General features: G+C 34.6%; 1 protein-coding gene across 1 annotated transcript in view; it reads left to right on the top strand.

Moving 5' to 3' along the window:
* The window catches only part of LOC149793916 (uncharacterized), a 54,215-nt gene that overhangs the window by 6,681 nt on the left and 32,610 nt on the right, over positions 1-14,924 (top strand). The window contains exons 4-11 of the mRNA XM_089969065.1: positions 20-167; positions 863-1,006; positions 1,954-2,310; positions 3,729-3,797; positions 4,552-4,890; positions 6,098-6,199; positions 10,622-10,715; positions 11,703-12,021. Of these exons, the coding sequence (XP_089825191.1) occupies positions 20-167; positions 863-1,006; positions 1,954-2,310; positions 3,729-3,797; positions 4,552-4,890; positions 6,098-6,199; positions 10,622-10,715; positions 11,703-12,021 (1,572 nt within the window). The remainder of the gene's footprint in view (positions 1-19; positions 168-862; positions 1,007-1,953; positions 2,311-3,728; positions 3,798-4,551; positions 4,891-6,097; positions 6,200-10,621; positions 10,716-11,702; positions 12,022-14,924) is intronic.

The raw sequence follows: 14,924 nt of genomic DNA, 5'->3' as shown, positions 1-14,924 counted from the left end.
ACCTTTGTGATGTTTCTAGGTGTTTCAAGGTAATAATGACTCAAATAGCATACGTATTAACAAATTGCCATGCGCAGTGCAAGCCAATGATGTCCGGATTCTGGTCACTGCCAGTCACAACAATAATTCGATGCGATTTGACGTAATTGGATGTCCAGTGTCTCAAGGTAACGCAGAGCCACGCTTAGTTAAATTAGGTTTACATTTTAATATTTATATTACCTCAGATTATCATTTAAGAATGAAATTTATTCAATTGATATAAAGTCTTGAATGATGCACAAGTCAGTTTACTATGTAGAAAATATTCTTTCAGAGATGTAACATCACATTTTATGTTTCTGAGCTGTCATTCTACATAACGCAGTTAAAACAAAGTTTGTATCTTATAGACTGAGTACAGTCATGAATTTTCTTATAAAATCCAGCATGTAATTGCTCTTTCAGTCCTAACACGGAAACGCGACATTTCCTCGTACAAAATGAGTATATAATGTTTTTAATTATATCGTCATGTTATAACTTTAACATACACGATAACAAACGCTTAATACTTTGTAATTTGAATAAAGCAGAAGACAAATATCTCAATTATAATGTTTCTTATATTGTCATGCAACTTTAACATACACGATAACATGCGCTTAATACTTTGTATTTTGAATAAAGTAGAAGACAAATACACCAGGTAAAATGTTTCTAATTATATTGTCATGTTTTAACTAGAACATACACGATATCATACGTTTAACACCTTGCATTTTGAATAAAGTAGATGACAATTATACCAAGTAAAACACATTTAACTTTAAGTGAGAATTGCCTTCGGTTGTCGGTATTTGCATTTACTTTATGTTTATAGTTAACCTTTCCCCTGATTGTGACTTCGAAGATGGCTTTTGTGGATGGAAAGAAGAACATGACAACGACTCCGCTATTTGGGAGATTAAAAGTGGCACCACTTCTGCAAAGCCTCTTAACGTACATGACCATACTTGCAAAAACGGTAAATTCACATCCAAGTTCTTACACGGAAAACATATTACTAGTACATTCTTCTAGTTATACATACTCCTCTCTTCCTGTTTCTCTAATACCCTATTAACATTGGAGACTTTGGTGCTATTAGTGCTTTTATGATGAGATTTCTTACATTCGAATGACGTTGCCATGGCTCAGCTTTCTGCTTATGCAATAAAGACGTTAAAATTGTTATACCTAAGAACAAAGTTTAGACAAAATGGTAATATGCAGTACAGAAACAAGGCAGAAGATCAATGATTTTTTAAAAAAATTATAACATAATTTCAATGTTGCCGAGGACGGATACTGCCTTTGAAAGCGAGACAACAGTCTTTAGTATATCAAGATACAAACTATAGGAATAGAGTGAGGTTTAGCTGAAGCTAGATTCGATCCTTTCTATGCCTGAAAAAAAATAGAAATGTTTCATCATATACACGCCAGGCGAAAGAACAAGATATGCGATCTTCTAACATTTTGGTATATTCTTCACATAAGTCGGGTCATGTGAACTATATGTTAATTTTAGCCATAGAAACTGTAGTTTTCATAAACAACAAACATCAAGTACATTCTTCGGTATAATATCTTCTATATTTTTACTATACAAATCGGCCAATTAAACCCGAATAGTTTTTGTCACGTGTGATCAATGTATCTTTGCTATGACATGTTTAGCCTGCTTCTTCTGCACGATGTATTACAATAGAACTTTACTTTATTCATTATCTAAGACGATATATAAAACAAACAATAAAAATACCTTGTATTATGTCCTGTAATGTACTACCTGTTTAGCTAAATAACATTAGCTTTCTAAAGTAGTTTCTTTATTTTCGTTTGCTTGATTGGTTAAAAGCCGAACTCGATGTTGATAAGATTTGTATTGCTTTGAATTTGTATCAATAATGATTCTATCTGGATAAAAAGAGACTGGCTTGTTCGCATATATGAAGTCGATATCCTCACCTGATGGTTCTAGACGGAATAAGTCAGCTCAGCTAGTAACAATGATCCGGAGATCCAATATTACAAGATGTCTGCACCTCTGGCATAGTGGATCAGATTCCTCGTTCAGCCTGCTCACTCTGTCTGTGATAGGATGTGAGAATGCTAGTGAAAGATGTATTTCAAAACAAGTCAGAGATCTGACCCAGGAATGGAACCACATCTCTCTTGATGTCGGGTTGAACGATTACAAGTTTATCGTGGAGGGAACAGTTACAAGTGAAGATGATAGCTACCTGGCAATTGATGATATTTCATTAACAAAAGGATTCTGTCCAGGTGTGTATATAATTACAATCTAACGACACAAAATATGATGTTGTAATAGAAGTTAATTTATTTCTCAATTTATTTTAGACACAAGTTTAAGTATTTCAGAGGCAGAATTAATTTTCTTCAAATGTTGTCAAAATTAAAAGACAATTTAATGGAATCTAAAGTCAGTACTTTTCTTATTAGTTTGTTATTGGAAAGCTGTTGAGACCGTTAATAAGTTCTGTAAGCAATAAGATATAAGCCTCAATGATTAAAGGATTAACCTATAAGCTTGTGCCAATTCAAGCAAAACCAGTTCATCCAGTTAGCTGTAGTGGACACCAAGCGATTTAATTATGCCGAAATTAATATGCAAATATTTAAACACAGAACGATATATTTTATCAGAATGCAGGGTGTTCACGTGTGAGTTATGGATGTCTTCCTTTTTCCATCTGTATCATTTACGTTCTCCTTCGAGTCCCTTTCAGTTGCACATGAAACGTATTGCACCATCAGATCGCCTGAGCAAATGCTAATCTTGTAATCTTTAAAACTGATATAGGTTATTTAATATTTGCACCGTGTATGTCTAGTGACCTCATGGTAACTTCGATCAATTTAAACATGGATATTATCTCCGCGCTACTCGACACGTTTACAAAATTTACCGTATGAGATGTTGTTACTACGATACTCATTATATAATATTTACTAATCTGTTACTAAAAGTCAACTTAATGCTAGGTTCTCTATGTACGTGCATCCCTTTGCTACCACAAGACTATCTTATTTATGTTATGCATTAACCTACACATAACGTATGAGATTAGCATGTTATTTTCTATTGTATAGAAATAGTCAGCCGTCAATGAAATTACTGGCAGTCTTAGTACACTTCACCTTCCCGAAATCGGTTGATTCTTGCATGTTTGTTTTGAAATCCTGCGCAAAATCTACGAAGCCGGACTCAATCATTAAGTTATATTCTGTTTATGCTCTAATGTTTTTTGTTTTAAGAAAAGTAACATTATTCAAATCTCCACGAAACACAAGAGGCAAATATTATTGTTTTCCATGTGACTACATTAGGATGCAATAAGATTTCTTTAGTGCAATTAGCGTAGTGACAACATAACTAATAAATGCTTCTAATAGCAATGACAGCTAAACGTGTCTTATGGATGAATATTTTGAAACGTACACCTTACACCATAGTCATTTTTCTCTTTTTTTATATTATAAATCTATAAAACAAAGCCCACAATTGCACATGAAAGGCACAGCGACACTCACACATACAAACACGTGCTGAAGTAATGGGAGATATTACATTGTTTTATCTTGTTTAAGACATTTAAGATGCACTAATACCATTTATGCCATTGGCTAAATATATATTCTGTGACAACGTATCTAATTGGTTTGGTTGTTTTAAATAGACTGCACATTCGAAGATGGATTTTGCAACTGGAAAAATCCGAATAATATCTGGACAAGGAGAGACCATGGTAATAAATTACACCCCTTCTTTCACTCTAATATCTTCGTTTTAACACAGAACAGGCATTGTTGAGCAACGTATTTTAACATCTTCATCGGACTAGCACTCGAAGGGTCCCAGCACAGGCCTGCTACATTAGTGTGTCTCTGGGAACTTTTTAGCTCTCGTGTTTTTGGCAAGATAAGGCGAACATTAATTAAACCAAGAAAATTTAACAAGCAATTACTAAATGCCTTAGTTTTGTGGCCTTAATTTACCTAATACTAATTTTATGATTTTACCCAAACCAGGTGTAAAAGACGCAAATTCAAAAAGTGTATTTGTTGTTTGGTTTTGGCTAATACTATATTTGTTGTTGGTGTTTTTCTTGCTTGACATTGCCATTCTTTTTAACCAATTTTAAATACATCTTGTTCTTGTTTTATGTGTATCTGAGTTTCAGTATTCTCGTTGATATATCTATATTGTTGAACCACATAAAGGCTTTTGTGCAGCATCTATTCCGTTCAATCTTTCCAAAACAAGCCGCTTCCAATATGAACTGCTGCCACAGCCTATGGCATTACTTTGATCGATTTCGTGTGTCCCAAAGATGATGGTTCTTAAATTAGTACGACCGGTCTTGTCCATCTCTCTACGTCTTCCTACCCTCTCTCTCTCTCTCTCTCTCTCTCTCTCTCTCTCTCTCCACTCCTCTCACCTGTATGTAGTTATTTTCCTTGTACTTCATACATACATAAAGATGGTGTAATATTTTGCAGATTCTCAACGATACATTGTGATTACTGGAGAAAGCAAAAACGCAAGTACCAGAGCTAAGTTACATGGACCTGAAGTAGATACAGGATACAATTCAAGCTGTTTGTCATTTTCCTATATCATGTCTGGCGATGAAAGCAATGCTTTATCTGTGTCACTGTTAATGAACAAGACAGCTCTAAGCCTGGGAAATTTGAATGGAAAAGATTATGATGGATGGAGAAAAGCATTCTATGAGATCGTGAATAATGGTGAAAAGTATACGATTCAGTTTTTAGCCGTTGTGACTAATGGATATGTTGGTCTGGACAACATTTCGCTTATTTTTGAACCCTGTCCAGGTAAGTCATGACCTAACTAGTACTCAAACATAATCTATGCGTCTGTATGTGGAGGTCCTATTTAAATATATGAAACAAAACGAATTATAAAATCCTGAAAAGAAGTCTTATGTTAAGTTTATTTTCATTTCTGCTAAGATGAATATTGAATACGTTGTACCTGAAATATGACAGTCTTATCGTTTGTACCAGCCTTGGTGTGTCATGCAGTTTACGAATATACTGTGTGGTCAAAATACCCAAACAGATATAGCTTAACAATTGTAGTGAAAAAGGTATGGCAATACCCTGTTATATCCAGTTATATATCCACAAAGGTTAAATTTGAACATTTCCAATGTTTTGTACAAAACTATAAAATAGATTTTGAGGTGTTTTGAAAGATAAACATTTGATAAAAGGTATGAAAAATATATCTCGAAGGAAGACTGCCAACTTCAAAAGTGAGTTTGCATCTCATAGTGAACGCCTTCAAAATTAATACAGTGTGAAATGTCTATGCCTTGGATTAATTCTCCTAAACAATTTGATAAAATAATAGTTTCTAAAATGATACTATAATACCGTGTGCATCAATCAATGATGTTATTATAAATCGATGCAGTACATAAATACCGCTCCGGTGGCCTAGTGGTTAGAGTGTCCACCTTGGATGCGGGTGGTCGTGGGTTCGATCCCCGACCGAGTCATACCAAAGACTTACAAAAATGGTACTACCGGCTGCCTAGTTTGGCGCTGAGCATTAAGAGGCTGGTGTTAGGACTGGTCGGCCTGGTGTCTGAATAATGTGACTGGGTGGGACATCGTGCTAAATATCTGCGGCATGATACCCCAGTGCTAGACATCACTATAAACTGCCAATTGCAGACACCGTATCGATATGACTGAAACATTGTTAAAGCTGCGTTAAAAATCCAAACACACACACACACACACACACAAACACACACACACAAATACGTGGTTTAAATGAATTGAAAGTAACGAAATAACAAACTTGACATATGTTTTGAATTAAATCAGTCACGGATACAGGCAGATAACGGCTCAGAATTTCAACGGAATTACAAACCTAATAAGAACGGGAAAAGAAAATATTTGTCAGCTAAAATGGTGGGGCAAGAGCTCAAAAGTCATATTCATCGCTCTACATATATATGTGGATGCCCGAATGTAAATTATCCAAACTCATATTTGTCTCTTACAGTTATTACTACCTTGACAGCCGCTCCTTCCATATTGTCTACCATTCCGGATTCAATTAGAACAGCAGGTACATGGACTGATCAGGATGGAAAATTGTCAAACGGTAAGTTGGGACTTTTGGGACACGGACTAGCAATGGTGAAATTATATATATATATATATATATATATATATATATATATATATATATATATATATATATATATATATATATATATATATATATATATATATATATATATATAAATAATGCATAATACAACAACTGCAAACAGAATTGTATTAGAAAAATTAAGTATTTTCTTGTTATCATGAAAACCGTTCATAACGAATATTTTGACAATAAACAAGTAACTCAGGAGATCGAGGTATATCTGTTTTCAAACGAATGAGCTATAAGGTGCTGTTAAAGAATTATAACTTTTCGCCCTACTTAAGCACTGCGTCAGAAGAAGGAGCAACTTAGAATGACAAAAATTAAATAATCATGCCGCATAAAAGGCAATATAAAAGTTCAGCTATTCACATAATTAAACAACAAGTGCAGTCTACCACAATGAGGGAGTTCAATAATGAAAATGAAACACATCAGATGATATAACAACACTGACTAAACTTAGAGTGCTAGAACACTTACAAAATTACCATAACACAAATTTGTTTTGGAGGGATCTTTCGTCTATGCGTAAATTGTAATTCGTCGATTAAAATTCCAGAAATTCGGATGTCTCGATGTAGAGGTCCGATTTGAATATATGAAAACAAACGAATTACACACTTCCGATTAGAAGTTACTTGTTACTCTTATGTCCATTAATGCTAAGATAACTGGTGAATACTTTGTAGCTGAAACATGAATGATTGTATCGATTGTTAAGGCCTCGGTACGTCATGCAGTTTGCAAAATGCCTTATATTCCATTAATGCAAAGCGGACATGTTTTGATAACTTGATTGAAAGAGGCATGACAAGACCCAAACAAATCCAGTTATACATTCAAAAACGTTAAATTTGAATATTTTGACTGCATTGTAGCAGCGTATATTAAAGAAGAATTTGGGATGTTGCAAAAGATACAAATTCGACATGACCTGCAAACTCATTTCTCGACATAACATGCCGCCTTCAGACGTGAGTTTGCATATCATACCGAACGCATCAAAAATTAAAGCAGTTTGAAAAGTTCAAAACTCGGATTGCTTTTTCCAGACAATTGAATGAAATAGTAGTTTCTAAAATGATGTTATAGAATTGTGTGCATCGATAGATGAAAATATTACAAAAGCGATGTCTTACATTACAAAGTAGTTTGCAAGAACTGAAAATACCAAAATCAACACGCTGATAAATTTACAGCTGTTGAAATTTCGAACTGCTGGCTATACGTAAAATAACTGAATTGCTTATTATTGTGAATCAAGTCAGTCACGGGATGATGTCGACCATGACTCGAAATTTCAGCGGAATGGTTGGTAACACAAACTGGTGGAACATGAGCTCCAAAGCCACCCCGGCTCAAGATATATATACGACTGCCGATAAAACAAATTACGTAAACTCAATTATGTCTCCTACAGTTATTCCTACAACGATAACCGCTCCATCGTTATTTTCTACCGCTCCGGATTCAATTACAACAGTAGGTACATGGACTAGTCAGGTAGGAAAATCGTCAAACGGTACGTCGGGGCTTTTTGGGAGATTAACATACGTTGTGAAATTAAACATACAGAAAAAAATGAATGTAATGTGTTACGTGATATGGCCTATCGCAGTATACTTAAGGTCAGTAAATATTGCAGAGATGTATGAATTGATTACTGTTATAAACAGAGTGCTAGAACACATTCAAACATAACAGTACAATCTCTTTCTAGTCATCTTAAATACATTAAAGAAAATTTTGGAAATTCAAATACCTATAATGCCGGAAAATACACTACTTCAGAATAACCTAGAGCCAGTTGAACAATTAAAGTTATTTTTAATTAAAATAAAAGAAAACCCCAAGTTCGCTATATTTCTAATGTTCTGACTTTGAACTGAGTGGATCACAAACAAATTTGAAACATTCTGCAAAAGATAAATAGTGAGATAAAGCTATATTGCTAATCTGAGTCGCTTATTCATATTTGTCTGAATTTCGTTGAAATTCTATAGCGAACTAACGCTGTCATTCGCTCTCACATTGGACAGTTCGCTTTTTCAGAGAACGTCGTACTTTCCAGCACGAGAAAAGAGGTTATCATCGAGCCGAACTGCCTACTTGATGAAGGCGTCTTTTTCTTTTCACTGAGTGATAATTTGATAACTTTTAAACATATAGATTTCAAAAGACCAACTTAAAATACACAATCTCAATATAATATTAATAAAGGCATGACATGACAATGTGTACCATCTGATGTGTTGTTGATACATTTGTACCCTTAATTACCCTTGGTAGAGTAGTTATCACTACACCAGTCTCCCTCTTTTATGCTAATAAAGTATTAGACAATTCAGTTCAAGATTTCCATAAAAACGAAGTTAGCCATCCTGGTGACATTGATATGACCTGATGAATATAAATGACGTTATTCTAAATCTTATATTGTGTAAAGTGTATCCTTATACGATATAGTTAGCTGACGATACATCTACTATTTATAATGTTGTCCTTGGTCTGATTCGTCTTTTCAGTACTCATAAACTTATGTTTCTATCAAACTTTTAAAACTTCCAATTTTCATAATTAAGGAACGTTTGTTTACTATATTCCATATATTGATTGTTGTTTTGCTTGGTCACGTTTTAGTTGTAGGGGGTGGGTGGTTTGGTTGCTTTTCTTTTGTTTTTTTTTTTTTTTTGTTTGTTTTGGGGGTCCTTTGACAAGGTTTGCATTTTCGTTGTTTTCTGATTTACCTCGCTGATGTCTGCATGGTCTCTACATTCTAATGTAACTTGCAATCAATCATTTTTCACCAAATTACATTTCAAATCCGTGTCCTTTACTTGTAAGTAATGGCGTAAGTAGTGTTGCAATTAATTTTTGTTCAGACCCATAATTATATTGATCTGTCGCAAAAATACCATTCTCAAATGTTGGATATCGAAGTTCAAAAGCACGACTAAAACTAGTTTGCAGTATTATATTAACCGATATGCAGCAGTTGTTCATTATCAAAATAATATTAAAAACGACTTAGATTCTCAGAAATATTTATTTCGTGTATCATGGACACGTTAACATCCAAAAAGTTCTAAAACTAGTTCGAAATAGTTCGAGTACATCAGTAGATTTATTTGGAAGAACATCATAGCATAGTTTAAAGAGAAAATGTTTAACATGCCCACGTCACCTGATAAATTGTATATACTTTATACTTTACCATAATAGTATTCATGCATCAATCATTTAGATTGTTCTAACACAGAAAATGTATTAGCGATCGCAGTTAATTCCTTGTATTATTAAGACGGACAAATCTACTACAATAATTGTTCCCCTGAGCATTGTAAAATCAATCCCTTTAGCACACGTTTGATTTCATATTCCTCCAAACCAGGACCAAAGCATCTAATACACTTACATATGTAAATGCAATCATCGGCAAGAGAGTACAGGTGTGCTAAGTTTTACAGTCCTCAGAGAACAGGATTCGAAGAACACATTTCCCAATCTGACATGGGAAATTTTCATCGGACTTGCTTTAAATGTTTGCTAACACTGTAATTCATATTCTATATTAACAACAATGTGGCCATTAATTGTTTGCGCTAGCACATAGCTTTCCATTCTTGATTGGATATATATATATATATATATATATATATATATATATATATATATATATATATATATATATATCAGAGTATCTCTATGCATTAAAACTTATGTCATGGACATTAGGACGAGTTCAATAAAATGTAATAAAGCCATTATGTAGTAAGGAATATCTTCAGATGACAACGATATGACAATTTTACGTTTGGGTCAAATTACCAGTTGTTTATCAAGTATTAATGAATATGATGTGATCAGCGTAAATACGTGTTATCATTAGCGAAAACGATTGATTTGACTGCAAACCTGGCTGAAGTCAAAGGAATAAAGCCATGCGTAGCCAGACAAAACGCACTCTAAGACCAGAAACTAAGCTATATACATATTATTATATCATAGAGAAGGAAGAGGAGAAAATATTGTTGTGTGAATGTTTTTTCGGTTTCTATGATCATTTTCTTTCGAAATTACGACATGCGGCATGGCATATCGGGTCTATGTTATATCCACAAGCCCGCAAACACTTACGTTAATACATACTGGAAAGTAATGCGAAATTCAGACCATTCTTGAGGAAGAAATCAGTAATATTATTTGCTTGCAAATATAATTTAAACTTATATAACACATTCAGTTTAGAATGTTCATATTATAATATCTTAAAGTGTGTGATTTCTAATTAGCGTTTTTAATGCGACGACACTAACAACTAAAAAGTATTAAACCTGAGTAACGTTGGGGAATATTATTCTCTTATAGAAGGAGAAAAAGATAAGATATTGGTTGGTGTTGCAGTTGGTGTCGGAGTTCTTAGTCTAGCCGTTCTAACCACTATAGGGATCTACGTAACAAGGTAACAATAACTGATTTAAATACTATTTTAGGTATTAAATATTATGCATGTGTTTGTTAAGTGACCATTGTTTCGCAACTCCCACTTTAGAGACTCTTGGATTGCTCCGAAATAGAGGATTACTGATTTTCATGTACATAATGGACCTATCGGATCTGTACATTCATCCTATACCAATTTACTTTCATACTTTTAACTTATCTAAGAGAAAGCTTAAGTTTTATATATATATATATATATATATATATATATATATATATATATATATGCACACACACATATATACACTCTTCTTAACATCATATCCGGGAGTAGTCATTGTTGAAGATAAAATGTTTATTCAATAAAGGATTTTGCTCTAAAACTTATTATCAGCATTTTATTCACCCAGTTTGACTAATGTAATCAAGGATTCGAATATTTTCGAATTTATATTGATATATATAGCAGAACACCTAAAACATTTTTGTCGGGTTTGTCTCTTAAGAGGAGTTGTACTGCAGGTTACTCTTCAATTTCAATAAATTAAAAATAGCTCGTTCTTTAAGCCTCTTTAGTTAATTTGTCGGTGATATCTGAACAAGTTATAAAAAGGCAGAAATAAAACATTTGAAGTTTATGAAACTATAAAAATAGTTTAGACTATAACAGTATATAGTATCATGCACCACTCATCCATTGCCATGCTACAAATAAGGCCTGCAAATCCTTTAAAGGCCACTGCAAAAGCGTTCATTTGGCAAACATACATACGGTTAATGTTAATGAATCTTTAAAAATAGTATTTTAAAAGTTTAAGTACGCATGTTCGTGAATTTAAATAATTATGTTATTTTGCCTTTCTTTTCAGTTGACTTTATATATAGATCATATATATAGCACTTTCCAGTTTCTATTTTGGTCAAAATCGTTATCTTCTTTCTTCAAAACATGAATAATATCACCGATAGTTAAAATATATAATATTGTTTTTATATTTCACAATAGACAAAGACGTTTAAAATCATCCGCCGCAACTAATTCGAAACATACTGACAACAAAATGGCACTGAACGTAGAGAATCAGCCTGTCTCTGAGGGAAACGCGGTGTCAGTAGACACCGGACAAGAATATACTAACGTAATGTCTGGCAAGAGTGAGTCCGTATCACCAGATCATACCTACGGCAATAATCAAGGAGTTCAAAGTAAACATCAAACTAGATTAATTAAGGAAGATTGTGAGTATGCTGTTGTTTCAAAACCAAAAAGGAAAATTACACAGGAAACGCAAGAAGAACAAACATACGACCATCTAGATATGGGAGTAGTGAAGGGGGGCACCCTACGGACAATGGGAATTAGCATTACAGGGACCCCTGGGTCACTCTACGGACAAGGGAAATTTAACATGGAGAAAAATCGTGGGTCACTCTACGGACAAGGGGAATTTAACATGGCAATAAATCGTGGGTCACTCTACGGACAAGGGGAATTTAACATGGCAATAAATCGTGGGTCACTCTACGGACAAGGGGAATTTAACATGGGATTTTTTTTTTTTAAAAATTTTTTTTAAAAAAAGGGGTAGGCAATTCAAAGACTATCTCTTTTCGAGAAATATGGCTGGCCCTGAAAAGGGCCTTTGGGTTTTCTTCTTCTTCTTCTAATTTCTCCTTTTCCTCCACCAACTTCTTATTTTATCTCCAACACTCTTTCTCTTCTTTTTTTTCTCCTTCTCTTCTTTCTTCTCTTCCTCCTCTTCTTTCTTCCTCTTCTCATTTTCTTCTTCTTTTTCAATTTTTTCGTTCCATGTTCTTATTCTTATCTTTTCCTCTTCATCCTCCTTCTCCTCCTTTATTTCCTTCATCACACCACTAATCTTCTCCTTTGCTTTTCTTAAGTTGTTAATTTCCATTTTTACTCTATGCGGACTATAAGAATAGTGGTCTTCAACTAGTCCTACGAGCATTTGTTCTATCATGCCCAAATTGTCAAGGACGTCTTGCAATGATTGAAACTTATCCAGGTGGTTTGAAGCCATCTTCTATGTAGAATGGTTTGAACGACGAATACCGTGGGTTCTTATACTGAAAGCGCGTACGTGAAGGAAAACACCCCCCTAAAAACATACAATGGATCTTACCTAGATCATGACCAAACAACGCGCCTACGTGAAGGAAAACATCCCCCTACTTTTTCATTTCATATAATATAACCCAACACATTTGCTTAGAAACAATAAAGAAACCCATAATCTACTATTCTCACTAACATACCTTTACTCTTACTAACACAAACACATACTCTCACATTTTTATAAAAGAGTTAGTGTTTATATTCACACTACTCTACCTACACATTGGCAAATTGATGGTTATTTCTTTTCTTGAGTATTGGGTAGCCCTGAAAAGGGCTGTTTTTTTAAAACTTCAGAGACCCTGGTTAATGGTGGCACCTTCCGGGTCTGGCACCACAGACACAACGTCTACTCCAATCATTAGTCCAATTCACATGACTTGTTTGAAGAGCAGACGGTGGGTGATTGGCTTCACTATCCCACTCCTCCGTTTGCGGAATAGTGAACACTTCTTCTTCCCTCTGTCTTCTTTGTCTTTGTTGTGATTGTGGTTCAGCTCTCTTTCTTTCATTCTCTTCTTTCATTTTTCTCTCCTTCTCCTCTTGTTCTATTCTCACTTCTTCCACAAGGGTCTCCGCAGTCAGCTTGTTCAATAGGTATCTGGCATACTCCAGATGCATCTGAAGTTCCATCAATTTAGTCAGTCTGTTGCTCATTTTTACTGTTGATCAATCAACAAGGGTAGCTGGACTGCCGAACGAGTTTCAATTTATAGTGAAAGCGCGGACGTGATGGAAAACATCCCCCTAATAACATAAAATTCATCTTACCTAGATCATGACCAAAAAAAACAACAACAACTCGCGGACCTAAAAGAAACACTCACTCACTTTTTTATGCTACTCATCACTATTTTAAAATTTTTTATAAATCACTTTAATAGACTATCCACATACGCAAAGCAATCCAATCTAACCCCTAATATACACCTCAAACAGCCCAAAAAACTAACATCATTTTAATCTACTATCCTCACCAACTTACGTTAGCTCTTACTAACACACTAACACATGCCCTCACATTTTTTATAAAAGAGTTAGTGTTTATTTTCACACTACTCTACCTACACACACATTGGCAAATCGATCGTTACTTCTTTTCTAGAGTATTGGGTAGCCCTGAAAAGGGCTGTTTTTTTGTTTTTTTTTTTTTTTTTTGCTATGGCATTCTTTTTTAGTTTCTAAGAATGCGATGTCCTCTGAGGATAGACTTTCTGGCGATTGGTCTGCTTCTTCGGAAAGAGAAGAAGAATTCTTTGGTGTCGATACGACAATCCACAAAGCCTCTGTCAGCTTCAGGTTGCTGCTGCTGTTGCTGTTGTTGCTGCTGTTGTTGCTGTTGCTGCTGTTGCTGCTGTCTCTGAAGTCTGTACTTCTCTGTCCATTCTTCTTTCTCCCTGTTCATTTCTTCTCTGAAGAGCTCTTCTATCAGGTCTTCAGTAATTTTTAACATTCTCACATTCTCTATTTCTTCTGGCTTCGGTATCAGACTGTGTCTGACCCTATGCAAATTCACGTAGGCTTCGTTGAGCTTAGCTAGTTTGGAGCACATCTTCTTAGGAGGACGAGTCGACAATGGATGGCTAGACTGGGAACAACCCGGTTCTTAAAGTGAAAGCGCGGACGTGAAGGAAAACATCCCCACGGTTTTCGAGCCGCAACGTTCATGAGAGGGATAGTAAGAAATGAAAGAGCATCAATCCAACATTCTTATAGCTAAACAAACCACAAAGGCATTTTTTTTCAAAACACAACATTTTTTATTCAAAAATCACTTAACACTAACTAACAACAACATTTTTAACAATAAACCAACACTATAACATCAAACAATTTTTTTCAAATCACAAAATTTTTTTTTCTTTAAATTCAATCTACTTTAAACAAGGCTGACAACGTTGTGAATGAAATTGTGATTTCCACTGTTGGAAATCATTAGGCCATTGATGGACACTACGTTTCCTAGCTTGAGACAAAAGATAAGCATAATGGTCACAGAACCATCGATCTACTTTCACATCGTTTCTAGCAGAAGAACGAGGATCGAAATGAGTCACTAAATGTTCTAAGGAATAGCCCAGGCTGCGATGA

Source organism: Sinohyriopsis cumingii, chromosome 8 (genome assembly GCF_028554795.1).
Source record: "Sinohyriopsis cumingii isolate HCF-2022 chromosome 8, ASM2855479v2, whole genome shotgun sequence".
NCBI lineage: Eukaryota > Metazoa > Mollusca > Bivalvia > Unionida > Unionidae > Sinohyriopsis > Sinohyriopsis cumingii.
Note: the sequence above shows the minus strand (reverse complement) of the source record. Positions and strands in the feature narration are given on the sequence as shown.